Raw genomic sequence first — 27757 nt, forward strand, 5'->3', positions numbered from 1 at the left:
GCCCAAGTCCAGGAGGCCGTCTGGGTCCTTTCCACCTCTGATGGGTGAGGGTGTCCCTCCAGGCCATGGGGCAGCCTCAACAGGAAGAAAGCCAGGAGCCAGGGAGACCTGTGTTTGCATGTGTGTGTGTGTGTGTGTAAGACAGGTGTACGGGCCCTCACTTGCTCCCAGGAGAAAATCCTTGTGTGTAAAAACCTGTGGGAGCCCCAGGGTCAGGTTCTGTTCTAAGGCAGCATGAATCCGGTGGTCTCAGCTCTGCACTCATTGCCCCTGTCTGGCCGGTGGTCCTCCTCTCATCCTCCTTGCCCAGCCCTGTCATCCTCTCAGTGCCTTTGAAGGGGCCTAGGGCTGCTGGCCCTGTTTGAAGATGATTGTTTGGATGTAGTCATTCACCTGTCTGCAGAGACTGGACCCAGGCTTGGTGTTTTCTTTTAGTTTTAGATCTATTTTTTCCCCCTGTTTTTTAAAATGAGCACAGCTGTGGGCCTATCTGGACAGAGTTGGAGTGGCCTCTGGGAGAGACTGAGCACCCTGTCTCTGGAGGTGTGCAAGCCCAGGTTCACCATCTCCCGGGGTCAGGGGTGATATGGCTGGAAGTGGGTTTTGTGTTTCGTGGACCACGGCCAGTCTTCCTTCCCATCTCTGAGAGGCAGTGATCTTTAGTGTGCCTTTTGTTAGAGATAATCCCCCCCCCAAAAGAGCATTACTTACATGATATTACATATGCACGTGCCAAAAATTTTATTTAACTCATTAATCAAGTGAGGGAGCTATAAGAGTACCAGTCAGTTTGGAGGAGGAATCACATATATCTATCTGGAGTAAAGGAATGTGCAGACTGGCTTTTTTCCGGGGGGAGGAGGTAGTTGGGCTCCATTCACATATGTACAGTTAGGCATGTCCATAGACAAAAAGTATGTGGCCTTAACACTACAACTTAGTTGTAAAATTGCTCAAAGGTAATGAAAGTCCAGAATCAGATCATTGGAAGAACGTGCTCTAAACAATGCATTGTTTTCCATGTGAGACACCCAGAATCTTTTTTGCTTATTCCAAAAAAGATTTCCTTCCACTTCTTGTCCTTCTGGCACAGCTCACTTTTAAGAAATAGGACACAGGCAAGGAATCCAAAGGAGCCAGTCTCTTATGGCGAAGATGGAGTCTGTGGGTTAGGGTATCTCCCAGGTGCCCTGAGAAAAGGCCAGCCCCTGCGGGAGGCGTCCTGGAGGCACTGGCTGCCCTCTTAGCAATGGATGGATGGCTCAGGTTCTCAGGCCATGTCTGCTGCCCCATGAGAGCCGGGGTGTCAGTAAAGGTGCTTTAGTCCTGTGGCCACCCCTGCAGACCCATCAGGAGCCACAATCAAAGCTGACCTTGTCTTTTTTGACCCCCAGTACCAAGTCCTGCCTGCACCCCAAACTTTTCCTATTTTCTCCCATCTCGGTGGGGGGTCCTGCCGTCCATGCAGCAGCCAAATCCAGGAGAGTGGGCATCATCTGGGTTCCATGCACGCCGTCACCTCCTCCGCTGTCAACAGAATGCCAAGTCATCTGTCCTCAAAGAATCATCTCATCTGTCCGGAGATCCTTACTGCTGCGCTCCCTGGGACCACCAGTGTGACAGATGTCGGTGTCCTTCTCCCTTTCATTCTTCTGTACAATTCCTGGGACTCCCCTTATTTGTAATGCGTGCATTTGAGTCTCTTTCCAAGCATAATTGCATTTTGAAATGAGTTTCCCACCCCTCCCAGTGGATCTCTCTGGGATTCCTGGAAGCTGCTGGGGGGTGGATGGGCTTCGTCGGGACCCACCCTGGCAACACAGCACTCCAGAGCAAGCCAGGAACCAGGTGCCATTGCCTCTGTAAGATGGACATGCTTCTTCCAGCACGCAGCTTGGGGAGTCATGCTGAGGTTCTCAAGGTGTGGTTCCTAGACCAGCGGCGGCAGCATCACTGGGGAACTTGTCAGAAGTGCAAATTCTGTGGTCCCACTCCAGGCCTCTGGAGTTAGGAACTCTGGCATGGAGCCCAGTCATCTCTTTCTAACTGGTCCTTATGAGATTCTTTTTTTTTTTTGGTCAGAGAGAGTGAGCACAGGCAGAGGCAGAGGCAGAGGCAGAGGGAGAAGCTGGCTTCCTGCCAAGCAAGGAGCCCGATGCGGGACTCGATTCCAGGACGCCGGGATCATGACCTGAGCCGAAGCCAGCAGCTCAACCAACTGAGCCACTCAGGCGTCCCGCCTTATGAGATTCTAATATGCACACTCAAGTGTGAGGGCCACTGCATGAGGGCAGAGTCAGAATAGACTAGCTACTCGAACAAAGTATCCCCTAAACTTGGGAGGCTTCAAAAAAATAATTACAAGTGTTTGGGGAAGGAGGGGAGGGGAAGTCTTAGGAAGGAAACCTGGGTGGCAGGCACACCACTCATGCTCCCATTCAGTTGGTCCGAATGCAGAGGCTACGCTGAATCACAGGGGCCGGCAAAGGTCTGGGTGCATGCCCAGGAGAATAGGAGGGGTCGGTCTTGGAGGACACGAGTGCGTCCCAGAGTTTAAGGAGATGAAGATTGGAACGGGATTTACTGTCTTCCGGAATCTCCCTCTGCAAGGAACCACGGGCCTAGTCTGCGTGGGGCTGGCTTGCCTAGCCTACGGTCTCTGCTCAGCGCCCTCATGGCCCCACAGTGGCTGGAGGCGCTGGGCACCTCACTGTGCAGGGCAGGGGTGTGGATCCCACAGGGCCAGGGGTCTGGTCTGCGAGCACATCAGGGTCACATGGCACACTGAACCCCTCTCAGTGCCCTCCAGGTTGGCCAGTGGGGAGGTGTTAGCCCAGCTCCATGGCCCTGGAAGGATTGTCCAACTCAGAACAAGAGTTGGGGGCAGGAGATTGGGCTGGGGTAGGCTGGGAGGGGAGGGATATGTTCCTGCTCAGCATGATGGGTTTAAGTCCTGGATCCTTTAGCAGCCGTTTGGCCTTGACGATAAAGCTGACCTAGGGATAATAAAATCTCTTGCTTTATAATCTTGTTCTGAGAATTAAATGAGATAGAAAAAGAAAGCCCTTGGCACAGTGCCTGCTGCCACAGTATTAGCAGCTCTTCCCTGGTTGGTCCTCTAAGGAGGGCAGGGGGTTGGGGTCTTGGGTTCCCCTGGTGCCAGAGAACCCAACCTGGGGGGCTGGGCTCACTTGAGTTCTGAGCTGCTTGCTAGGTGGGGGCACTACTTCTCTTTACGGGTCAGGGCGGTCTCGGGGGCCTGGCAGGGCTGGGCCTGCCGTGTGGACGTAACAATGTCCACAGCTGCGAGGTGTGATGGGCAGTGCTCACAGGCTGTGTGGTCCTCAGCAGGGAGCAGGGGACCTTGGGGGGCTTTGTGGGCAGCTGCCCGTGGTGTAAGCTGTCTCAGGCTCCAGAGTCGCCTCCTGCCCTTTGAGTTAATAAGTGTCAGTCCTGGGCTGAGACTTAGCCAGTCTGTCCTGAGTGGCCTTGTTCCAGGGGAATTTGGATGCAGCAGAGTGTTTTCTAATCAACAGGACTACAGCTCTAGTAGAGATTTCGGGGCAGGAGTGCAGGCAGTGTTGGTGGTCTGTGTCAGATGGAGGGCAGGGAGGTGGCAGCTGGCTCACACTTCCCCCACCCCAGGACCCAGAGCTTCATCATCCACTGCTGTGTGCAGGCATGAAGGGCTCACCGCCTCCAGAAACTGCCTCTTCCTTTGCTGTGTCCCTGGCTTTCTGGAGGGAGACAGAGTGGGACTAAGGCAGCAAGGAGGTAGGACAGCTGCCTTTAGAGAGAGACTTGGGGTCTGGGAGGACTTCCTGTGAGAAATGACCCTCAGGAAAATCAAGATACTCTGCCCTAGGTGCCTCGCCTTCCTGGTGTCCTGTCCTGTCCACCTCTGAAGCATCCTTGGCAAGACAAATGGAGGAAGAACCAAGCCACTGGGGTGGTCAGGACGCATGGGTGGTGGTGACCTTCACTCAAGCAAGGTTATCGGTTTCTAGGGCGGGGACGGACAGTGGGACATTCTGAGACAGAGAGGGAACAGGGCCCTGGGGGGCAGGGATGGGACCTCACACCAGCGGGGTATTCCCGCAACAGTGTCTCTGCTTCTCTCGGCATGTTGGCTCTGTTCTCTCCTGCTGCATGCAGACCTTCTCCCCTGTGGGGGAAACGGGAGCATCAGAGGCAGTTAGAGCTGTGGCAGAACATCGGCCGGTTTCTCCCAGTGCGGGCGTGACCATCGCAGGCCTGAGTCACGCTGTGTCTGGGGAAGCTCTCTGGGCAGACAGAATTAGCTGCCTCAGCTCACCATCCCCACCTAACATTCTGACTCACCAGGTTAGTGAGGGACCAGGTCCTGGATTGAGGTGCAGGGAAGCAGCTCACATTGGTACCTGCTACGGGCATGGCCCACTCTGACATCACTTACCTTACCTGTTTACTGCTAACAGAAGCCCTGTGCATGCCCCGATTACTTCTGTATGTACAGAAGAGGAAGGTGAGTCGTGGCAGTGTCATGTGGGGCTGACTGCAGCCCTGGGCTCTGCCACTGTTATCATGAATGTGCAATTGTGTCTGTACCGTTGTCTTTTTATTTACATATGTCAACATGGGTGTCCTTGCCCTTCAGAGGTACTTAGCTCCTTCCATTTCCATGGTGGGGAGAGCCCCAAGCCCTTCCTGTGATTCCTGCTCATTCCAGGGACCCATGCTGCCATGTGCCTCCAACTCCTGGGCCCCTTAGTAGTCTCTGTTTTGTCCCTCCTCTGTCCTGGCAGAATTGGATAGAGGGTAAGGATTTTTTGGGCGGGGGTTGTTTTTGTTTTTCCCATAACTAAGAAATCTCATAGCAAGCCTTTTGAGCATTAAATAATTTTGGTGAAGATTTGGAACGAGGAGGTCCTTAGCCTTGGGTTTTATGGCTGGCCATCTGTCATTTCTCTCTCCTTCCTCTGCTGTCTCTGCCACTCTGGAACTTCATGTCCAGCCTGGGTTACATGAAGCTGCTCAGTTCACCCCAGTGTGGCCTCCCAAATGGGCATATATAGAACTAGCAAGGTTTCCAGATCATAGGCCTTTCCTTTTATTTATTTATTTATTTATTTATTTATTTATTTATTTATTTATTTATTTTAGATTTTATTTATTTACCTGACAGACAGAGACCACAGGCAGGCAGAGAGGCAGGCAGAGAGAGGAGGAAGCAGGCTCCCTGCTGAGCAGAGAGCCCGACGCGGGGCTCGATCCCAGGACCCTGGGATCACGACCCGAGCCGAAGGCAGAGGCTTTAACCCACTGAGCCACCCAGGCGCCCCTATTTATTTATTTTAAAAAAGACTTTACTTGTTTGAGAGAGAGAGCAGGAATGGGGAGGAGAGGGAGAATCAGACTCCCCACTGAGCAGGGAGCCTGATGCGGGGCTCCATCCCAGGACTCTGGGATCATGACCAGAGCCGAAGGCAGACGCTTAATCAACTGAGCCCCCCAGGCGCCCCAGGCTTTCCATTTAATTGGACCTGCTTAGTCTCTTTCAAAGGCACTAGGGGTTAAAAATATTCTTTTCCTTATTCATACAGCTGAGACATTTCTACACATAATATTTTGCAACCTGCTTTCTGTCTTAGCAATACATAATGAGCACCCTTTTATGTCAACAAATATTCTTCTCAACAGCAACTCTAATGGCTGTAGAGCATTTTATCCTATGGACCTGTCATGATTTACTAATCTAAACCTCATATATTGAACCCATCAGTTACTTTGATATCCACTCTCCTAATACTACAGAGACCCCAGAGTTCATGGCCACTGAGGGCTATCCTGGTAGGATCACAGCTGACAGACAAGGATCCAGCTAACTATTCTGGTCTGTTTATTGAACAAATTCATTCATCCCTTCCCATCTAAGTGTAACTGCCATTTTAACCACGTACTAAATAATTAGGTATATGTCTGGTTCTGTGTCTGGGGTTTCTCACTTCTTCTCACTTCCATCTGGCTGTTCTTGTGAAAACTGAAATGTTTGCTTTATGAAGTTTGAACTGGGCCGTACAGAGTTCAGTATTCCTTAGGTTTTCTAGGCTGTTCTCATCTATTCCTTCTTTTTCTCGAGCTCGGGAATCATTTTATCAAGCTTCTCCCCCACTTCTCAATTTTCAGGTTTGGCCTGAAATTATATTAAACATATACATTAATTTGATATTGTATTAGTTATACATTGCTGCATAACAAATTACCCTGAAAGTCTGATAGCTTAAAACAATACATGTATAGCTTATACTCTTTCTGAGGGTCAGGAATCTAGGAACGGTTTAGCTGGATGATTCTAGGGAGGTCACAGTGCAACTGCTGACCCAGGGCTGTGGCCTCACCTGACCAGATCTCTGTTCGCCTCACTGGCAGGAGATGTCAGTTCCTTACCACGGGGGGCTCACATGGCTTCCCCAAAGTCATGAGAGAAAGAGAAACTCAAAGGGAAAGCAGAATGCCTTTTATTTAATTAATTAATTAATCAGTGTATTTTTAAAAAAGATTTTATTTATTTACTTGACAGAGAGAGACACAGCAAGAGAGGGAACACAAGCAGAGGAAGTGGGATAGGGAGAAGAAGGCTTCCCACAGAGCAGGGAGCCAGATGCGGGGCTCGATCCCAGAACCCTGGGATCATGATCCGACCCAAAGGCAGACAATGACTGAGCCACCCAGGCGCCCCCAGAATGCCTATTATGTTCTAACTGCAAAAGTGACAGATCACCACCTAGCATTTTCTATTGATGGCACAGAGCAACACTGACACACCGGGGGCGGGGGGTGACACAAATACAGGAAGTGGGGAATCACAGGGAGCCATGTTGGACACCAACGAACACAGATGGATTAGACATTTTCTGGCATTAGATCTTTCTGATTGTGAATGTGCTATGTTCCTACGCTGCCTGAAACCCCAGGCAGGCTCGCAGTGTGAGTTTTACTTTTCTTCATACAGGCCCCCACGTGGTTTGCCAAATAGATTGCCAGTATTTTGTATCTGGTTCTTACTGTGAATGGGACCTTTTTCACATATTTTCTATGTAAGTTGTTGTACTCATTAGGGACACTATTGGTTTTCATGGCCATGATCTTTCAGTGCATCTTAACTGGTGACAAGGCAGAAACAACTCTAAACTTTCACTGAGCCCTCGGACTGCAAAACTGAGACCAGGGGAGATCCTAGGTGCGCTCTTGGAAGTCGCCGATCCTGACATGGTGGCCGTACCGAGGCTTTCCCGAGGCCAAGATGATGTGGTTCTCTGGCCGACTCCTGACGCAGCATGCTTCAGTTGTATGTATTCTACATCTTACTGTATAAAACGATGCAGGGTTGCCTATAGTGGTCTCCCTTCCCCTTCTGAGAAGAAAGCAAGGAGTCATGTGTCTTCCGTGTTTGTCCTTTGTCTATACCAAAGTAATCACAGACAAATTCAAATAATGGCTTACACAGCGCGCAGTGTTCTGTGGGTCACCTTTCCGTTTATCTTTTCCTTTCATCTGCTGTGAATTTCTTCCCTTGCCAAAGCAGACAGTTCCGCCCATCCTTTGTGACTGGTGTAGAGCTCGGTATTGAGCAGCCCCCCCAGCCCACAGGGGGACATCCAGCGGTCTCCAGTCCCAGAACCTCTGCGGGGACACATATTCCCGCCTCAGAAGCAGCTGCATTAGCATGCAGAATTAAACAAATCACAAGGCCAGTGACAAAGGAAAACAAAACAAGGGCAGCTGAAAAGCAGCAGACAACCATCTGCAGACCCAGGGGCCTTGTTTTTTTTTTTTTTTTTTTTTAAGATTTTATTTATTTATTTGACAGACAGAGATCACAAGTAGGCAGAGAGGCAGGCAGAGAGAGAGGGAGAAGCAGGCTCCCTACTGAGCGGAGAGCCTGATGTGCGGCTCGATCCCAGAACCCTGGGATCATGACCTGAGCAGAGGGCAGAGGCTTAACCCACTGAGCCACCCAGGTGCCCCTCCCCTTGTTTTTTGTTGCCAGTACCCCTTTCGTCTGCGGGGCCTCTGCCCCTGGGGTCGCAGCCACTGAGGGCCACTGTGGGCCACTGTGTCCCCGCCGCACACGGCGCCTGGGGTGGGAGAGGGGTGATCCCCGCTTCCATCCCAGCGCCTCCTCTTCTTGCCTGGTCCCCTGGGCTCCTGGCAGGCGGGCTCCCGGGCTCCTCGAGGTGCGTACACCCGCCGCCAGGGGGCGTCCTAGGCCGGGCCGAGCAGCCTCCTGGCGGGCGGGAGGTGGCGCCCAGCCGGCAGAGGGGCTCCCACCCTCGCCCCGAGAGCCCGTCTTTCCGGAAAGCGGACCAGGTGGCGCCCCGGCTGCGCTCGGCCTCCCGCCCACCGACCTGGAATTGCCCGGGAGCACCGTGCCCTCTGCGGCACGAAACGGGGCGCTATCGGGGCTCGTTCCTTCCGGCCGCCACCCACCCTCTCCCGCCCGCCAGAGGCGCACTTGCAGCCTGCCGGTTCCTGCTGTCCGTACTCTCGGGCCTTTCTCCCGCAGGCGTCTCTCCCATCCTCCTTCCCGCCCAAAGAAAGAAGGAGGCTGGCAGCAGGACACTGGGCTCCCTTCGTGCCCCCGTTGCCCTTTGTCTCTGCTCTGGACTCCGTTCTCCCAGCCAGCCACAGTTCGGGCGCGGAGAGCTATGCCCGAGGCAAGAGAAGGCCTGGCTGTAAGAAACCGGGAACCGGCACACACGTTGGGGTGGGGGATCGCCAGAATGTCTGAGCTGGGAGGTCAGAGGAGAGGGTGGAGTGGGGAGTCCAGGGTCACCGCTCTGGTGGCTTGAGCCTCTGCTTGGAGGCTGCAAGGTCTCAGTCACACTGCAGCAAGCCAGCTAGACCTGGGGGAGTGGCAGCTTGGCCCTCCACACTTGTTTTTGATCATCATCCCAATAGCTTCATTATTCTGTCCTGTGCTAACCTAGCAGCAGGAGAAGAGGCCCCAATCACAACCATGGTGGGTCACCCTCAGAAGCCTGATCCACCTTCGGCCCTCACGGGGAGGGAAGGGACACGAAGATCACCAATCCTACCAGCCTGCAGTGCCAGACCCCTTTCGGCTGTTTTCTCCTGGTCAGATCACATCTTTACCCCATCAAAAGATTCACAGTTGCCAGTGGAGGTCAAATTTGAAAGTTGGGTAGAGTCCCAAGATGGCAGCTTAGGGACTGGGTAGCCGTAGGCAGGTTACTTACCTTCTGGAGCCCAGTTGCCCTGTCGGCATTCAGGGGCAGCTGTGAGTAGCTGTGAGCACCTCTTAGACCCGGTCCTACCTATCTGAAAGCAACATCCCACTGTGTCCCAGCTGCTTCCAATTCAGGGTACAGAAACCCCGTATCATTCTGTTTGGTGATCTCCAGACACCTGTAATCAACAACCAAAAGATTCACAGCAACAACAAACACTGAGCCCTGGAGGGTTAATCTGTCAGAACATGCTTGGCTTTAGGAGCTCCGGATAGGCAAAGGAGAGAGGACGTCGATCGCCTTTCTGACCTTGAACTCTATCCATGGTAAAGCCCCTTCCTGGTCTCTACTGATTCTATTTTGTTTCCTTTCTGGGAGCTAACGGGGAAAGGGCAGAATTTTAAAAGCATTACCTCAGGTTGCCAAATGTCCTGGAAAAGAAGAAGGTTGGCAAGGTGGCAGCAGGTAGAGGGAGAGGAGCCTAGAGATTCCTGGCTGGCTCCTCTGGCCTGTTTGAAGTTGGCTCAGAAGTCATGGAATGAGTGGGCAGAACTGCCTCCTCCTCCTCTTACCCGCAGAGGAGAGATCGGTTCCTGGCTGGCCCGGCCAGTGTCATCGATACGACTGGTGTCGTTGTTACCTTCCATTAACAGATCACTCGACACCTGTCGGCCCAAGCAGGGCCGCGCCTGCACACTGCCCTGCAGAGCTGAAAGCTTTGACCCTCCCCATTGTCCCTGAACCCCAGGGGAGGCCCAGACACAGGTGCTGCTGGGATGTGGCAACTGGTGACCCGACAGAAGGACTAGATTGCTCCTGATGCCTGCCCCCCACCCCTCTCCAGGGCCCGGCTGCCTCTTTGCTTCCTGCTGCCTGGCCCCTGTTGCTGTCCCGGGCAGAGGAGATGCGTTTGTCCCTGGCTGGGAGCGGAGGCAGCGTGACAATGCTACGCAGACAAGAGACACCCCGAGTGATCCTGCAGTGAGGAGCCGGGGGTGAGGAGGAGCCCGGGGTGTCCCCCCTGGCAGGGCTTCCCTGGCTGGCTGCCCTTCCAGTGGGCGCGCCCCCGGACATCATGCTGCAGCAGATCCTGCATGACATGTACATTGACCCCGAACTCCTTGCCGAGCTCAGTGATGTGCAGAAGCACATTCTCTTCTACAAAATGCGGGAGGAGCAGCTGAGGCGCTGGAGGGAGCGTGAGGCTTGGGAGGCCCTGGCCCAGGCAGAGGGCCTCAGGCCCCCGAAAGTCAAGCGAGGTATGTGGCTGGGAGTCACCAAGAGGTCAACCTTTGGCCTCCCAGGAGGTGGAAAATTGCTGCCAAGCTTTCTTCTTTGCCTTCTCCTTCTCCTCCTTCTTCTTCTCCTTCTTCTTCTTCTCCTTCTTCTCCTCCTCCTCCTCCTGTTTCTTCTTCTTCTTCTTCTCCTTCTCCTTCTTTTTCTTCTTCTTCTTCTTAAAAGATTTTATTTATTTATTTGACAGAGACACAGTGAGATAGGGAACACAAGCAGGGGGAGTGGGAGAGGGAGAAGCAGGCTTCCCACCAAGCACGGAGCCCGGTGCAGGGCTTTCAGGGCTCAATCCCAGGGCCCCAGGACATGACCTGAGCCAAAGGCAGACACTTAACGACGGAGCCACCAAGCGTGAGTGTGATGAGAGCTAGGGACTCGAAATCCTTGTTCTGTGAGGATCTGTCCCCACTAGCCCAGCCTTTAGGTTTCAACCAGGTCTGTGAGGCTCCGAGACTGCAAAGGGGGAGTCCTGATGGGGTGGGGGAATGGGGACTTGCTTGGTCTTGTTGTGGGAGGCCCAAATTCTGGGAAGACATTGTTGGGATCTTCAACTGGGCTCAGACACCGGTGATGATCACTTGGTGAGGGAGAGGGCATACTCTTGACCTTCTCCAGTGGTTCTAGGATGGAGGACCAGCATGCAATGAGGACATGCTTGTCCTTCCCTTGTGCATGCCAGCATAGTGGTTCTCAGCTAGGGCCCGTGCAAAGCACCCGGCCACGCCTCACTATTTGCAGGTGAGAGGAAGCTTGGGGCTGTGCCTGGAGCCTCCCTGGGCATCTGGAGAGAGGGTGTCAGGGAATGTCCTGCACTGAATGGCAGTGTCCAGGCCTGAATGGCAGTAGCAGGTGCAGGGAAGAAACAAAGGCCTGACCTGTGTTTCGGATGGTTTTTATGCGGTCCTCTGCCCGCAGGCTGGTGCACTTGGGATAAAGATGACGTAGTCAGGACCTGGTGGAGGAGTCCGGGTCCTGCGAGGGACGGTACTTCCTGTGGTTGTTGCACTCAACAGTCCCCCCAACAACCCTCCTCTTGGCCTCCATATGATTGAGCAGAGTGAAGTGTAGACTTGATCTGTTTAGTTTTCAATCCAGGACAAAGTCCTAGATCTGGCCTGGGCATGCAGTCTCCTTGGTGACCTAGCTCCTCTCTCCACTCCAGGCTCCCCACTGGACCATCTTGGCCATGTGCCACAGACCACACTCACACCCATCGGGACATGCTGGCTGGACCTAGTCTCTCCCTTAGCACGAATGGTTCTTCCTATTGGGAATGTCCCCCTGTCTCCTCCTCCTGACAAATTCCCCAGGACTAGTCCCTGGCCCCTGGAGTCTCTGGGGGATGCCCTAGGTGCAAGGAAGAACTTGCTTCTTTGCAGGTGCTTGGCAGGCAGACCCCCCACCATCCCCCCCCCCCCACTATCATTTATCATCTGTTTGCCTGGCTCTCAAAGCCACTGGAACCTGAGACCATCCTGTCTTCCTGTCTTCCATCCTTCGGTCTAGCACAGAGCTGGCAGACAGTTAAATCTCTGTTTTGAATGAGACCTACAATAGGACCCCAAGTGGGAGGGCTCCAACTTGGTTGTGCGTGGCTGGTTCCCAGGCTGGGGCCTCCCGGGCTGGGCCGTGCTGGCGGCTGCTTCCCTAGCTGGTGGAAATGACCAGCTGCCTCTCCAGCCCCGCCTGGCCTCGGCCCTGGGGCCTCACACCGTCCGTATGGCAGCTCTTCTGGGAGGAAGACAGATGCCCAAAAATTTAACAGCAAAAATATTTTTATGGCAATTTGTCACACACTGACGTCTACATTTTCATGTGTAAATTATACATTAAACTCATTTGGGTTTCTGGTGCAGAAGACTCTTTTCCGGGTAATTAATTTTCTGATTTATAAAGAATGGAAAAGAGGAGGAAACACAGTGAGAAATGTGTGTATTCCAGGTCAGGATTTTGTCCAGATCTCGGCTTTTGGCTTCAGTCCTGCCCATGGAAGTAACTGGAGGACCGTGGGGAAGCCTGGGGGGCTTGCTTGGCAGAGCTCTTGCCGTGGGGTCTGGGATGCACCGTGTGTTGTGCCCCTGTTCCCGATGGGGAAGCCGTGGCCCACAAAGTGACTCAATCCACCTAAAGTCACCTGAATGCTAAGAAGTGGAGAAGGGAAGCACATCCCGTGACTTTGACCTTGGGTCTGGTGACTGACGGTTTTCCATGCATTTGCTTTCGAACTCAGGCTTTGATTCCACAAATGATCTGTGCATGCATTCACTTGTTCATTCCTTCATTTATTCCTTCCCTTGTGCAACATTGCTAAGTGCTGACTTTGGTGAACGGGACAGGGCTGTGACCGTTGAGACTGTAGGACACAGCCGACTGGAATGTTGGGAGCAGGGCTTGGCACACAGCCGCTGCATGGTGGCTCAGGGCAGGAGTAAGTAGGGACATGCCCTACTGGCTGGATTCTCCCTCTTCCTTGCCCTCACTGCCCCCATCCCATTCCCAGTATGTCTGGGAGGAAGCATCTGCTGTGCTTTGCTGAGGTGTGTGCCTGCCCCTTGGGATCCCCGAGCACACCTTACTCAGTCCTGGTGAGTCTGGAATGATACTTTGCCTCCTCGTGCCCATTGCCCCAGTCCTGTCTTGTCCCCTAAATCCTCCTTCCCACTGTCTCTTTTCTAAGGACATTTCCCAACTCCTAGCAGACCTGACCTTGCTGTCCCAGGGGCCCCAGAGGGCAGGGCAGGGCAAGGTGTGCCCTGTCTTTGAGAACTTTCCTGCTACCCAGTTGTTCCTGGAGAGGATAGTAGTAAACACTGGTGATACAGATCATTCTGGTTTACAGCAACTCGAGGGCTTTTTGGATCCTTAAACACACCCTTGGGGTCCATACAGAAATGGGCTGGGGTAAAGATGACAGTCATGGCTGGGCACACATCACTCTCCTGACCATGCGGGCACGTCTTATCTTGTTTGCACCTTATACTTTGGTGAGAATCTTCTGATGTTCTACCCTGCCGTGGAGAATACAGACCCTCAGCTTTGATTTCCCATCTACCATCATGCTTGCTGTGTTGTCCCATGTCTGACAAGATTCGAGGTCTGACAGGAATTAGTGCTGTTATGCTGAGGCTCTGGGAAGGCATGCTCTAACACTGTGTTTCTGTTAGATCGAAGCCAAGCTCCTCCAACATGACCATGACCTTTACACTCTCTTCCCCTGTTAAGAGCCCTTTCTCCACAAAAACCCATGCCACACGTCAGGAGTTGTAGAACCTCACAACCTTTGGTCCTTCTGTGCTTGCTCAGTCATCCCTGTTTCTTGAGTGTGGACCTAGGTGTTGTCTGGGACGAGGACTCAGGAGACATGTTCCCATGGCCGCCAGACCCAGGGAGCTTCCCCACTCGGACCTATCTGTTCCCCATGACCCACCGTTTCTGTCAGTGTTAAAGTGATTCCTCCATCACCACCTCTGTACCCATCTGCAGGTACTTTCCCTGGGAGCCAGACATCTTTCCCTACCCTCCTTCGTGGCTGACGCCAGTGAACCAAGCCTGCGCACTCACAGGGTGCCTCCTCTCACCCACACGGCCAGTTCTAGGCCTGCGTCTTCCTATGTTGGCTCGCTGGCCTGCCCCTTACTCCAGCCTGGGGAGTGTTCTAAGTCCCGTGGGTTCCGGCCCTCTCCACCTCCATCCCCTACATCTGCCTTCTTTCTGTTTCCTGGGAGCCAGTCAGTAACCATAGCAACCTTGCCTACTGGGCCAGGGGCCCTCCTAACCTCCGTGTCCTCCTCCCTCCCTCCATGCCTAGAACCCTGTACTTGCCTACACATGTTCCTAGTGCGGCCATGTCCCCTTGCTTCATGCTCACTTGCTCACTCACTGCAACCCTCTCTTCACACAGCAGCCCAAGAAACTTTGTAACACACTGATCAGCTCATTCATCTCGCTGCCTCAGTGGCTTCCATTGTATTCAGAGGAAACAGGACCCTTCCGGTTGGCCAGCTGGCCGTGTCCCCTCTCCATCCATTTGTGTCCCTCTGTGGGGAATGCACTCTCCCCAAATCCTCACGGGGCTGAGTCCTTCCCTGACCACCCACCCTCCATGGGTCCCATCTCCATCTCTCTCTTACCACACCATAGAGGACTTTCTTTACAGAACCTTCCAGAACAACAAGTATCTTTTTAACAAAATTGTGGTGAGATACACACAACATGAAATTTACCATTTTAGGTACATTAAAGTGTTTATTTCAGTGACAGTACGTTCAAAGTGTCGTGTAGGGGGCACCTGGGTGACTCAGTCCGTAAAGTGTCTAATTCTTTTTTTTTTTTCCCCTAAAATTTTATTTATTTGACAGAAAGAGACACAGCGAGAGAGGGAACACCAGCAGGGGGAGTGAGAGAGGAAGAAGCAGGCTCCCCACTGAGCAGGGAGCCAGATGTGTGGCTTGATCCCAGGATCCTGGGATCATGACCTGAGCCCAAGGCAGAGACACCTAACGACTGAGCCACCCAGGTATCCCAAGGTGTCAGACTCTTCATGTCCGTTCAGGTCACGATCTCAGGGTCCTGAGACCCAGCCATGCCTTCAGCTTGCACTCAGCTGGAATTTGCTTGAGATTCTCTTCTCCCTCTGCCCCTCCCCGGCTCCTGTGTGCTCTCTCTCTTTCTCTCAAATAAATAAATAAATAAATAAATAAATAAATAAATAAAGTCTAAAAAAAAATGTCGTGCAACCACCACCACCATCTAGTTCCAGAACATTTTCAGCCTGGAAAAGAAACCCTTTACCCATTAAGCAGTCACTCCCCATCCCCCGTTCTCCCCCCTTGGCCCTTGACAACAGGGCTGGTCTGCTTTCTCTCTCCATGGATTTGCTGCCCCCCCTTTTTTAAATGTATCTATTTGCTTGTTTGTGGTCTGTCTCTTCCATTAGCCTGAAGGTGCCGTGAGGCCGAGAGCATCGCTGGCTTCTGTGCCAGCATCTGGATGTCTGGATGCAGGGGTGGGGGGGGGTGGGCGTGGATGTGCAATTTGCACACACCTGCTGTGTCACAGGAGCTGGACCGAAGGGGCGAGTAGTAAAGCGTTGAGTGAACGGCTGTGCATTGTGCAGCGTGACTCCTCCTCTAGACCTTGAAAATCTGCATCGAAAGTATCAAAGTCACGGTACACTTGTGTTGGGGGATGGGTTACAGAAGCTGAACTACATCGTCTAACAACATGTAAGTCCCGGTGATTCTGTCACCTTTTCACTCAGACTTATACCTCATTTCGGTTTCCTTCCTTGTTTTAGGATTTTGACTTGGATGTGAGCTTGACCAATAAGACTTTTTTCCCCATGCATCTTTTTTTTTTTTTTTTAAAGATTTTATTTATTTATTTGACAGAGAGAGATCACAAGTAGGCAGAGAGGCAGGCAGGGAGAGGGGAGGAAGCAGGCTCCCTGCTGAGCAGAGAGCTGGATGTGGGGCTCGATCCTAGGACACTGGGATCATGACCCGAGCTGAAGGCAGAGGCTTTAACCCACTGAGCCACCCAGGCGCACCCCCCATGCATCTTTTAAAAAATATATTTTATTTATTTATTTGAAAGAAGGAGAGAGAACGCATGAGGGGCGAGAGTGGAAAAGGAATAGGGAGAAGCAGACTTCCCTCTGAGCAGGGAGCCCGATGTGGGGCTCAATCCCAGGACTCTGGGATCATGACCTGAGCCAAAGGCAGATGCTTAACCGACTGAGCCACCCAGGCACCAATTCTTAGTATATTTGCCTCTACCTTTTTTTTTTTTTTTTTTCCCCTAGCTTCTCGGTACCATATTAAAGAGCATATGCTGTTTTAAAATTTATTTTAGGAGGTGCCTGGCTGGCTCAGTCAGAAGAAATTGTGACTCTTAATCTCAAGGCTGTGAGTTCGAGCCCCACTTTGGGTGCAGAGATTATTTAAATACATAAATATTTTAAAAATTTAGTTTTAAGAATGTACTGGAACACTTTTTATCTATCTTTATCAGGAATAAAACATTCTATGCTGAGGATGAGAAATATAAGCATTTAAAAATATTTTTCTTCATGATTTTCTTGGTATAATCAAGAAATTTTAGATTGATTTTATTTATCTTATTTGACCTTTCAAGATTTAAATCTTCTGCTTATAGTAGGGGTTTCTTAGTAAATCATAATTACAATAATTACTTGGACATTAACTCCACATTGTACCAGTGTCATTACTCCCTATATTTTCTTTTTCCTCTGAGGGGAAAGCGATCAATGTTTTATTCCTCCTTTGTCCCTTTGCACAAATGATTTGGCCAGCCCAGCTGCATATCCCTCACTGTGGGCCTCAGCATATCACACTTAAACGTCAAGGGAAACCTGTACTTGACCCTGTCTTCCGCTGCATCCGTGTTCTTGCTGACATAACATGGTGGGACACGGTTGACCTTGCCATGTTGACTTCTTCAACCTTCTTGAATTCCAACAGTTTTTCAGTTGATGCGCTGGGGTGATGTCGGAGGCCATGACTTCATAGGATCATGGCTGGTAAGAGGAGAGGATGCCCCGGATTTCTGGACGAGAGTTGGGGCTGTTGTTCACAGCCTCTCTCCTGGTTACCAGGGACAGAGCATCTAGGACAGTGCAGTGGAGGAGGGGTTGGAGAGACTATTGCTGGACTCTCCCCCTTGGTTTCTCACAGTGCCTGCCATTAGTGCCCCATTCTTTTTGTTAAGAAAATATTTCCAGGGGGCGCCTGGGTGGCTCAGGAAGTTAAGCCTCTGCCTTCGGCTCAGGTCATGATCTCAGGGTCCTGGGATCGAGCCCTGCGTCTGGTTCTCTGCTCAGTGGGGAGCCAGCTTCCCCCCTTTCTCTGCCTGCCTGCCTCTCTGCCTAATTGTGATCTGTCAAATAAATAAATAAGATATTTAAAAAAAAAAAAAGAAGAAGAAAATATTTCTGGGGCACCTGGGTGGCTCTGTGGGTTAAAGCCTCTGCCTTCAGCTCAGGTCATGATTCTGGGGTCCTGGGATGGAGCCCCACATTGGGCTCTCTCCTCAGCAGGGGGCCTGCTTTCCCCCCACTTCTCTCTGCCTGCCTCTCTGCCTACTTGTGATCTCTGTCAAATAAATAAATAAAATCTTAAAAAAAAAGAAAAGAAAAGAAAATGTTTCCTGTCAATATGTAAATATTCAAGGAACAATTCTGGGGAGGGGAATATTTAGTTTTGTTTCAGAGAATATATGTGATGAAGAGAGAAGAGGAGTCTGGGGTTGAGGCTGGGTGTCCAGACTCTTGTGGGGGACACTAATTAGTTTAATTAGTTTACTTAGGACACGGGTTAGTTTAATTAGTTTACCTCCGGGTAAACAGGAGGTAAAAAGTCCCTTGTGGCACGGTAACTGTGAATGGGGGCTGACTGTGGGTCTGAGGGGTCAGTCAGGGTGGCAGATGCGCCGTGCGGGTGGAACCAGCTTCTGGGCACTGAGAAGTCAGGCAAGAAGAACGTCGTGAGACGTGTGCGTGTGGTGACAGGGCTGTCTGCCTGAGCGCAGAGAGCTGTCTTAGCTCCCGTGACTTGCAGATCGGCACCTGCCGCCCGCGGGCTGTGTTTGGGGGCAGACAGACCATGTGCACTCTTCTGGATTCTCACACCCAAAGGGATGCTCTATGAGCTCATTTTCTGAGGGGCTCAGGGGTTGGAAATAACAGTCGCCGATCGATTCTTCACCCTTGGGTTGGGTCGATGTTATTTTCAAAATGCCTCTAGCATGGTGGAATGGGACCGGGTCACCTGGATTTTCTTCTTGGTTCCATTTTGACCTTTGAAAGTCACCTGTGTGATGGGAATAACCACCCTTTCTCCACTGGTGGGATTCATAAAGCTTTTTCAGCAAGTGGGAAGAGCTCCTGCCACACGTGGGGCGCTTAAGAGCCCAGTCCTATTTCTCTCCTTCCTTTCCTCCCTCTTCCCTCCCAACGCTGGTGGCAGATCCTCTAGGGACTGGCTCAGCCTCTTCCTGAGAGCTCTGCCACTGGACCTGTGGTGGCTGTGGGACCAGCTGCCTTGTGGCCTGGCCGACCTCTGCTTTTCCAGAGTCTCCACCTTGGGCCGGTGGAGCCTTGCCTGTGTCTGTCAAATCAACACTCCTTGTGTGGTTTATTTTTTAGGATAAATTGGAGGAAATTCAGTTACATCACTAGAGACTACTCTTGGATCTTAGGATGCTGATAAGCACCTTCCCTATAGATCGGGCCAAGATGTGATATGGGGATGCAGGACTGGTCTGCACGGAATGGCTGTGATCTGCGGATAGGTGGAGGCATGGCATGTGTAGCCTGGGACCACCCTGTTTGTGACTGTGCGGCTGGGCATGGGGCCTTGTCCAGGGCAAGGTGGTGGAACAAAGGCTAGGGTTCTCTGACAACCATGTGTGCCTGCACGTGTGTGTGTGAATGGTATGCGTTTTGCTGGTACTTTGGGGCATGGAGGTGGGGGCTGGGGCCAGACGCTTCTGTTCTACCTGCCTGGAGTGAGCCTTCTACCAGCTTTGTGGACTTGACTAATGGGGCCCTACTTTCTGGTTTACTAGCCTCTGTGTTCTGCCTCTGTGTGGCAGATAGCAGGATGGGACGGCTGCACTGGTGAGGGAGCTCCTGGGGGTAATGTCATTTGCAGTGGGGGAGGGGTTTCCAAGTGGCTCTGAGGAGGTAGGAGCCACTGTGCCACATTCTGAGCCAACGTTGCATGCACAGTGCTGGCTGCGGGGGCCTCTGGTTCCTTTACAGCCCACCACCTTGGCCTCTTTTCCTTCCCACCTCTCCCAAGCCCAGCGGTATGGTGCTGACTGAGGCAGCACCGCCTGGCCAAGGACGCCAGGGTCCATGGCTCCCCATGTCCTGTGCCACCACTTTTAGAAAGTGAAAAGTCCAATGTCACTGGTAAACCACACCAGTGCACATTAGAACAGGAAGATAGGCAAATATCAAAGAAGTTTGCAGGTTCCTAAAGAGCCAGGGCCCTCTGGGATTGGGCAGGTAAGAGGCGGGCCAGGGGTCAGTGGCCCAGCAGAGAACTTGACTTTCCAAGTAGTTTCTTGTCCTTTCCTGGCTGCTGCCAAAGCTCAAGGACTTTGAGTGGATGAGTCTTGCTCAGCTCTGGATGGAGGGCGGCCCTTCTCATCCATGTTGCAAGGGGGATGCCTGGTGAGCTATGCTCAGGTTTAATTTCTCTCCCTTTGCCATGGGGGTAACCATGCCTGCCACCCCTCTGCTTCCCTCCCTCTCTACCTCTCTACTTCCTGTTCCAGGTGGGAGGTCAGCAGGGGCCAGTTTCTGAGAAAGGCCAGCAGCTGGTATCTCGTGGCTCCCTGTAACCCGACCCCCTGTCTCAGCTGGCTCAGGGTAGCTGTGTACAAGTAACAGGTTGCAGATGGCTGCCTGTCCCTCAGCGCATCTCTCTGAGAGGCTGGCATTACTGCTTTCCAGGGTTTTCTCACGTGAAAATTAGTATAGCTTCTTAGGGGTTTCCCATTCGGAACCAGATTTTGCATTCGACTTTGGGGACTAAGTTCTTTGGGGGGTCATTTTCACATTGATTTTTCCGAGGATCTTGCAAAATTACATGACTTTAGGCTTTAGGGGCATTTATTTAATTTAATTAATTTATTTTTAAATATTTATTTATTTTGGAGAGAGGGGCAGAGAGAGAGGGAAAGAGAATCTCAAGCAGACTCCCCACTGAGCACGAGATCACACCTGAGCCAAAACTAAGTGCTGGACGCTTAACCGACTGAGCTACCCAGGTGCCCCTGGGGTTATTTACTGTTATCTTATCATTTCACTCATATGTTCATTTTCTGGCCACCACAGTTGGGTTCTCGCTGCCAGACTCTGAAATGCTAAGGATTTAGGAACTTGGTCTGTGCCCCTGGCACGTGTGTACCCCTTCATTTTACAGATTAAGTTATTTTGTGCCTTACATGTTGTTCCAGATAAACATACTGGGCTGATAACGAACACCAGTGAGACTGGGGTCCAGAGATCTCACTGGCACATTGACTGAGCTGTGTCTGAACTGAGGGGAGGTGGGGTTGATGGTGGGTATTGAGGATTTTGCAGTAATAATGACACCGAGTCCCAACATACATGGGGCATTATGGTCTTGGTGGCAGATCTTGGATTTGTTTCTTATTCTCCCAGGAGAGACAAGCCTTCTAAGAGGATGTGGCATGGAGCTTGGGGAGTCAGGTGAAAAGCCATTTTACATTCGCAAGAGTAGTTCTATTTTTAACAACTTCTTCTTCTTCTTCTTCTTCTTCTTCTTCTTCTTCTTCTTCTTCTTCTTCTTCTTCTTCTTCTTCTTCTTCTCCTTCTCCTTCTCCCTTCTCCTTCTCCTTCTTCTTCTTCTTCTTCTTCTTCTTCTTCTTCTTCTTCTTCTTTTTTACAATTTATTTTTCTTTTTTAAAATTTTATTTTATATTTTAAGTGTTCCAAGATTCATTGTTTATGCACCACACTCAGGGCTCCATGCAATACATATCCTCCTTAGTACCCACCACCAGGCTTACCCAACCCCTCACCCTTCTCCCCTCCAAAACCCTCAGTTTGTCTCTCAGAGTCCACAGACTCTCATGGTTTGTCTCCCCCTCTGATTCCCCCAATTCACTTTTCCTTTCTTTGTCCTAATGTACTCTGTGTTATTCCTTATGCTCCACAAGTAAGTGAAGCCATATGATAATTGACTCTCTCTGATTGAGTTATTTCACTATTATAATTTCTTCCAGTCCCATCCATGTTGATGCAAAAGTTGGGTATTCATCCTTTCTGATGGAAGCATAATATTCCATTGTATGTATGGACCATATCGTCTTTATCCATTCATCCATTGAAGGGTATCTTGGTTCTTTCCACAGTTGGGTGATTGTGGCCATTGCTTCTATAAACAACGGGGGTACAGATGGCCCTTCTTTTCAACATCTTGAGGAACCTCCATACTGTTTTCCACAGTGGTGCACCAGCTCGTGTTCCCACCAACGAGGCACGAGGGCTCCTATTTTTCCTGAGTCTCTCCAACACTTGTTGTTTCTTGCATTTGGACCCTTAATATCTTGATTAAATGTTGACATTAGTGCCCCCTTTGTTTTTATTTAAACACTACATACACAGTGGAGACCTGCATTAATGCCTTCCTAAAATTTTATTCCCCCATCTCTCTCCCAACATACAACCCTTATGAAATTCAGTGCACATCATGCTTATATCCTTGCCATTCTGTGATATATATTTTGTATTCACTATGTTGCTTAATCATTATATGAATGACATTATGCTATATGCAACCTGAATTTAATTTTGTGGTTCTTCATTTTTAAAAGGCATATATTTATATTGTTCAAATTTATTTATTTTTCTTGCTATAGAGTATTACATGATAAAAAACATATCATGATTTATTTGTCCGTTTTTCTTTATTGGGTATTTATGTCGTTTCCAATTTTTCATATTTTGACATGTTAAATTTGAATAATATTTTCTCATTCGGTTTTCTCCGGGCACATTTGAAGGAGATTCTGTAAGTTATGTACCTGAAGTACTATTCCTTAGTAGTGATGAATAGCATTTTCTGCTTAACTGAATGTTACCAAAGATCTTCCAAGTGGTTGTATCAGTACCTTGGATCATCAGCAATTTGTAACAATTATTGTTGCTCCATATCCTTTCCAACACTTGCCTCATCAGACTTTTTACAAGATTCTCTCCCAATCTTGTAGGAGTGAAATGATTGTTCATTCTTGTTTTTATATGCTTCTGTCTAATTAGTGATAAAGTTAAGTCTCTTTAATATGTTAGTTTACTGTTTATGTTTCCTCTCCTGTGAAATGTCTGTTCATATCAATAACCCGAGAGCAATGTGTTAAGCTCGAAGAACAGAAAATCCAATCTCCAGGGATTTTCTTAGGTGGGGTTTGTTTTCCACCTAAGCAAAAAAAAAAAAAAAAAAAAAAAAAATCTAGAAATAGGCAGACCAGAACTGGGTTATTGGCTCTGTGATGTCATTAATGTTGCTGGTTCTTCTTTCATGATCTTAAATGGTAGCTTAATATATTGGGTCTTCAGGTGGTTCTTGTGTGTTTTTATTGTTTTTGGTTTTTTTTTGCATCATGTGAAGAACAGGGGGAGGAAAGACTAGGTGTTATCTGTATCTGGACAGCAAACCTTTCTCATAGTCCTCTCACTACCTCCTACCTATAATAATTGGCCAGAACTTTGTCACATGGCCACCCTTCCCTGGAAGGGAGACAGGAGATGAGAACTTCAACCAAGGATATTGCTGTTTTGATTAAACTCTCTGTACTAAAACAAGGAAGCAATGGAAAGAGGGTAGAGGGCTAACTGGTAGGTAATGGATGGCATTTGGGACGCTATCTGTTGCCTTTTCTTCTGTGGGGTTGTTTATTATTTTCTTATTAGCTTATAAGAATTCCTTGTATATTCCAGATAAATATTATTATTTTAAAATATTTTATTTATATATTTGAGAGAGTGAGAGCGTGAGGGAGCACAAGTAGGGGGTGGGGCAGAGGGTGAGAAAGAATCTCAAGCAGACTCCCTGCTGAGCCCAGAGCTGAAACCAAGTCAGACACCTAACTGACAGAGCCACCCAGGCACCCCTATTCCCGATCAATAGTTTTTTTTCCCCCCAGTCAAGATTCTGTAAAAAAAATTAAGCACAGTGATTCTTGAAGTGTGGTCCCTGGATTCCTGGAGGCATGAGACTCTCCACATCAACAAGGTTAAAACTGTTCTCACAGTAATACTGAGGTGTTCTCCGATCTACTCACCGTGTTTACACTCGTACTAATGATGCGAAACCAAGAGCGGGTGAATCTGCTGGTACCTTAGGAGCGGTAGTCGTTGTGTTTTTTCAGTCACACATCACTCCCCGATGAAACAGTAAGCCTCGTTCATTTCATTGCATGACGAAATGGGAAGTATGCATAGAGCATTTCTGCTGCATATTCGAGGAGGATGGGCATCTGCAGGAAAAGCGCTGTGGGATTTCTCAAGTCACGTGCTGTGATAGCCTCTTTATTCCTAGAACGCCATTTTTACTTGAAGGAAGACTGACAGACAAGCTAGGTCTTTTGTAAGACTTGGGTATTTGGAAATGAATAAAGTGAATCTGTCACTTCAAGAAAAACAACCAATGGAATTTATGCCAATGATAAAATCCCAACTTTTAAGAAAAATTTAGAATTTTGGGAGACTTCTGTCACCAACAGTTTATTAAATTCCCAACACATAAAGGCTCTTCTTATGAGATTCATAGTGATATTAACAAACATGATTTTCTGATATTATAAAAATAAAATATGTGCACATTTGGAATATTTGCTTGACTCCGTGAACCAACATTTTCCAAAGGACCAATGGATAACTTTGGAAGATCAGGTGTTAGTGCATAATTCATTTGAAGCACAGAATAAGCCAATGAATTTTTATTTTATTTTGCATTTTAAAATTTTAAATTTTTAAATTTTGAAACAACTTTAGACTTGGGGAAGAGCTGCGAAGTGGTTCAGAGAATTCCCACATAGCCTTCACCCAGCTTCCCTGAATGGTAACATCTCGTGTCACCTTGATCCATTGATCAAAACTAAGAAATTAACATGACCAGTGAGTTCTAATATAACAAGCTACAATAAATTCAGTGACATTTTTTCAGGTTATATCACAACTAGCTTTTAAGAACTACCATTTGTTTGAGTTTCACTGTAGTATCAAAGAAGATTATCAATAAATATCTGAAAAACTATCAAGTTTTTCCTTGTCTTCTCTTTTCTAACTATATATCTGTGTGAAGTAAAAAAAAATTTACATACTTCAACTAAAATTACATATTGCAACAGAGTGAATGTAGAAGCGACATGAGAATCCAGCTACTTTCTCTTAAGCTGAACATCAAATAGATTTGCAAAAATATGGAACAAGGCCACTCTTCTGATTAAATATTTTTGTTATAGAATATATAGCCATTTTTCATAAAAATGTCATATATGGTAATAAGTAATGGATTTGCTGTTATTTTAAATAAGCATTATTTTTTTTTCTGGTTTTAGTTTTGAATATGGTAGCTATTAGTAGACATGACTTAAATAAATAAAATCATTTGAGTTACTTAATATTTTTAAAGAATGTAAAGGGGTCCTGAGAGCAAATTACCTGAGAATAGCTTCCCTAAAGGATCCGTTGTATATAATGGGTTAACTTTTCTACAATGCACTGAGGCCAGTACTCTCTATGAACCATCTTCGGGAGAACTGAGAAAAATCGTCATTCAAATTACGTTTTATAGAGCTTGTAGGGTCTCACAGGAGCCCAGTAGGGAAAGCTTGTTGTAGACATTAATAAGTTAATAGATGTAAAATATGTTGAACTGTGATTAGCAGATAAGCCCTCTGTAGATGTGAGCTGTTATTATTGCTTTAATTAATTCCTGCAATCATTTGACAGTTATGTGTACTCAAATATCTTCTCTCTGCTGGTGGCCTGATTTTTAATTGTCTTTATGGTGTGTCTTTTTGTATAGAAACTTTAAGTTTTAATCTGTGTTCAAATTTATCAACACTGTTTCTCATAGTTCATTCTTTTTACGTCTCGTAGAAGAAATTCTTCCCTTCCCCAAAGTTATAATGATGTGCTTTTATATTTCCCTCTAAAAATTTCCAAGTTTCCAAGCATTCCTTTTCACCAACTCATGAAACCACTCTTGTTAAGATAACCATGACCTCCATGGTGCCAAATTCAGTGGTTGGTCCTCTGTCTTCAATCTGTTGACCCAAGAGCAGCCTTTCACTCAGTCGATGTTTCCTTAAGTCCTGAAATTCTTTCTCCCTTTGGCTTCTGGGATAGAGTTCTTTTGGGGTTATTCTCCTGCTCATAATCTTCTTTGTCCTTGCCTCATTTAGGGGTCCTCCTCCTAAGTGTTGAAGTGACCTGGACCTCCAACTTTGCACCTCTTCTCTCTTCTATCTATCCTCACGTTCTCTTTGTTCTCATCTTGTTTTGTGGCTTTAAATATCTAAACACTGATGATTCCAAAAATGTATATCTTAATTCTAGCCTCTCCTCTCAACTCTGTTTTATTCAACTCCCTCTTGGATGTCTAATAAGCATCTCAAACTTAATTTGGCCCAAGTTGTTTCTTCCGTGGTGCCAAACCCATTTATTCTGTTGTTTCAGCTTGGAATGTTGGACTTTTCTCATTCTCTTTCTTTCACAATTCGCATCCAGATTTTAAGCAAATTTTGCTTTTTCCTTCAGAATATGTCCTAAACCTTAACCATTTTGCGCCTCCTCCCACTATGGTTGGGGCTGCGGCTTCTCCACCTTCCTTCTCACTCTCCTTCCTGCCCCCTTTGCAGCCACAGTGGCCTCTGCTGTCCTTTGAGCTCACCAAGCACATCACCAGCCCCTGCCTCAGTAACGATCCCGTTCAGGCCCCTGCCTTGCCTGGAGAGCCTTTGTTCCTCTTCACCCTCTAGGAGTCACATTCCTAGTGACCCCTGTTTGCTTCAGGACTAGGTGGAGTCTAAGGCTTCAGCCCTGCTCTCTTCTTCACGTTCCTGTTTTGTATAGATTCCCAATACAATTTCTTGTATTCCTATGCATTTTGTCTTGCCATTTTGTATCTATTATTGTTATGTGTTCAGAGAAGAGATGTGCATCTTTACTGGGACATACGAAAGAAAAGCCTTTATGCCTGTAATTTTTCTTGTGAGTTCACTGTTATGTGTGCTTATATTTTTTGGCTACATTTCCCCTTTATGTAATATGTAATTGCAATTTTGATTTTTTCTGAGGTTCATAGGTTATCTAGGAGATACTTTCTTTTCTTTTTTATGTCTAAGGGAGAGAGAGTGAGAAAGCATGAGCAAGGTGAGGGAGGTGCTGGGGGAGAGGGAGGGAAGAGAGACTCTTAAGAGAATCTTCAGCAGGCTCCCAGGCTCAGCACAGAGCCTGATGTGGGACCTGGTCCCACCACCCTGAGGTCCTGACCTGAGCTGAAACCAAGAGTCGGTCCTTTTTTTTTTTTTTTTTAAATTTTAAGATTTTATTTATTTATTTGAGAGAGAAGGAAGAGATAGTGAGATAGAGCATGAACCGAGAAGAGAAGGGGAAGCAGGCTTTTCACTGAGCAGGGAGCCCAATGGGGGGCTCCATCCCAGGACCCTGGGATCATGACTTGAGCCAAAGGCAGATGCTTAGCTGACTGAGCCACCCAGGAGCCCACTAGGAGATATTTTCTTAATTATTAATTTATTAATGGCTTTTAAAAATGGCTATTTTCCTATAAATTTCTAATTTTTGTGTTATTGTCAGAGATAATGGCCTATAAATTTTTTGTCATGATTGCAAAAGGAAAAGGCTCAAAAGGAAAAAAAAAGTACAGTCTCAAAACTTAAGGAATAAGTTTCTGTAATCGTTAAATAAAATTTTTTTCACAATATTATTCAAATCTTCAATATTATTAATTTTTAAAATAGGTGTGATCCACCAACCTCTGAATAAATACAGTAAAATTCCCCATCATATATACATTTTCAAATTCTCCTTGAATTGCTAGGAGTTTCTGTTTGATGCAGTTGTCTGCTATGTTGTATCCAGTTTTATGACTGTTATATTTTCTTTGTGGGTGTATTTTTGTTGTCCCACAATATTCTTCTTTGTCTTTCTTAACACATTTGTCCTTGCATTTGCTTTGTCCAATATTGCTACTCCTGCTTTCTTTTTGCTCACCTTTGCATGGTCTACTGTTGCCTAGTTCTTTAGTTTTAACGTTTTTCTTGTAAAAAAGAGAGTTTTAAAAAATATTTACTCATTTATTTTAAAGAGAGAGAGAGAATGCACGTTCGAGAGCATGAAGGGGGGAGGCGGAGAGGCAGAGAGAGAAGCAGACTTCCTGCTGAGCATGGAGTCTGATGTGGGGCTCGATCCCAGGATCCTGAGATCATGACCCAAACTGAAATCAAGAGTCAGATGCTCAACCATTGAACCATCCAGACGCCCCCAAAAATGTATGTTTTATTTAAATAATGCACCATTAGATTTTATTTTATTTATTTATTTTAAAGATCTATTTATTCATTTGAGAAGGGGAGTAGAGGGAGAGGGAGAGAGAATCCTAAGCAAACTCCATGCTGAGCATAGAGCCCAGTGCAGGGCTTGATCTCATGAG

The 27757-nt window shown here is 48.2% G+C and overlaps 1 protein-coding gene across 7 annotated transcripts in view; it reads left to right on the forward strand.

Moving 5' to 3' along the window:
• The first annotated feature begins 9978 nt into the window (after nucleotides 1-9978).
• The window catches only part of SH2D4B (SH2 domain containing 4B), an 82683-nt gene continuing 64904 nt past the window's right edge, over nucleotides 9979-27757 (forward strand). For 5 of the 7 annotated variants that reach the window (XM_047703605.1, XM_047703606.1, XM_047703611.1 and 2 more), the window contains exon 1: nucleotides 9979-10489. In XM_047703605.1, coding sequence (XP_047559561.1) covers nucleotides 10306-10489 — 184 coding nt within the window. In that variant the 5' untranslated portion in view covers nucleotides 9979-10305. Of the gene's footprint in view, nucleotides 10490-13029; nucleotides 13109-15644; nucleotides 15749-27757 lie in introns of those variants that run through there. The other 2 variants (XM_047703609.1, XM_047703608.1) reach the window with 2 other exon arrangements.

Source organism: Lutra lutra, chromosome 14 (assembly GCF_902655055.1).
Source record: "Lutra lutra chromosome 14, mLutLut1.2, whole genome shotgun sequence".
In the NCBI taxonomy this organism is placed as follows: Eukaryota; Metazoa; Chordata; class Mammalia; order Carnivora; family Mustelidae; genus Lutra; species Lutra lutra.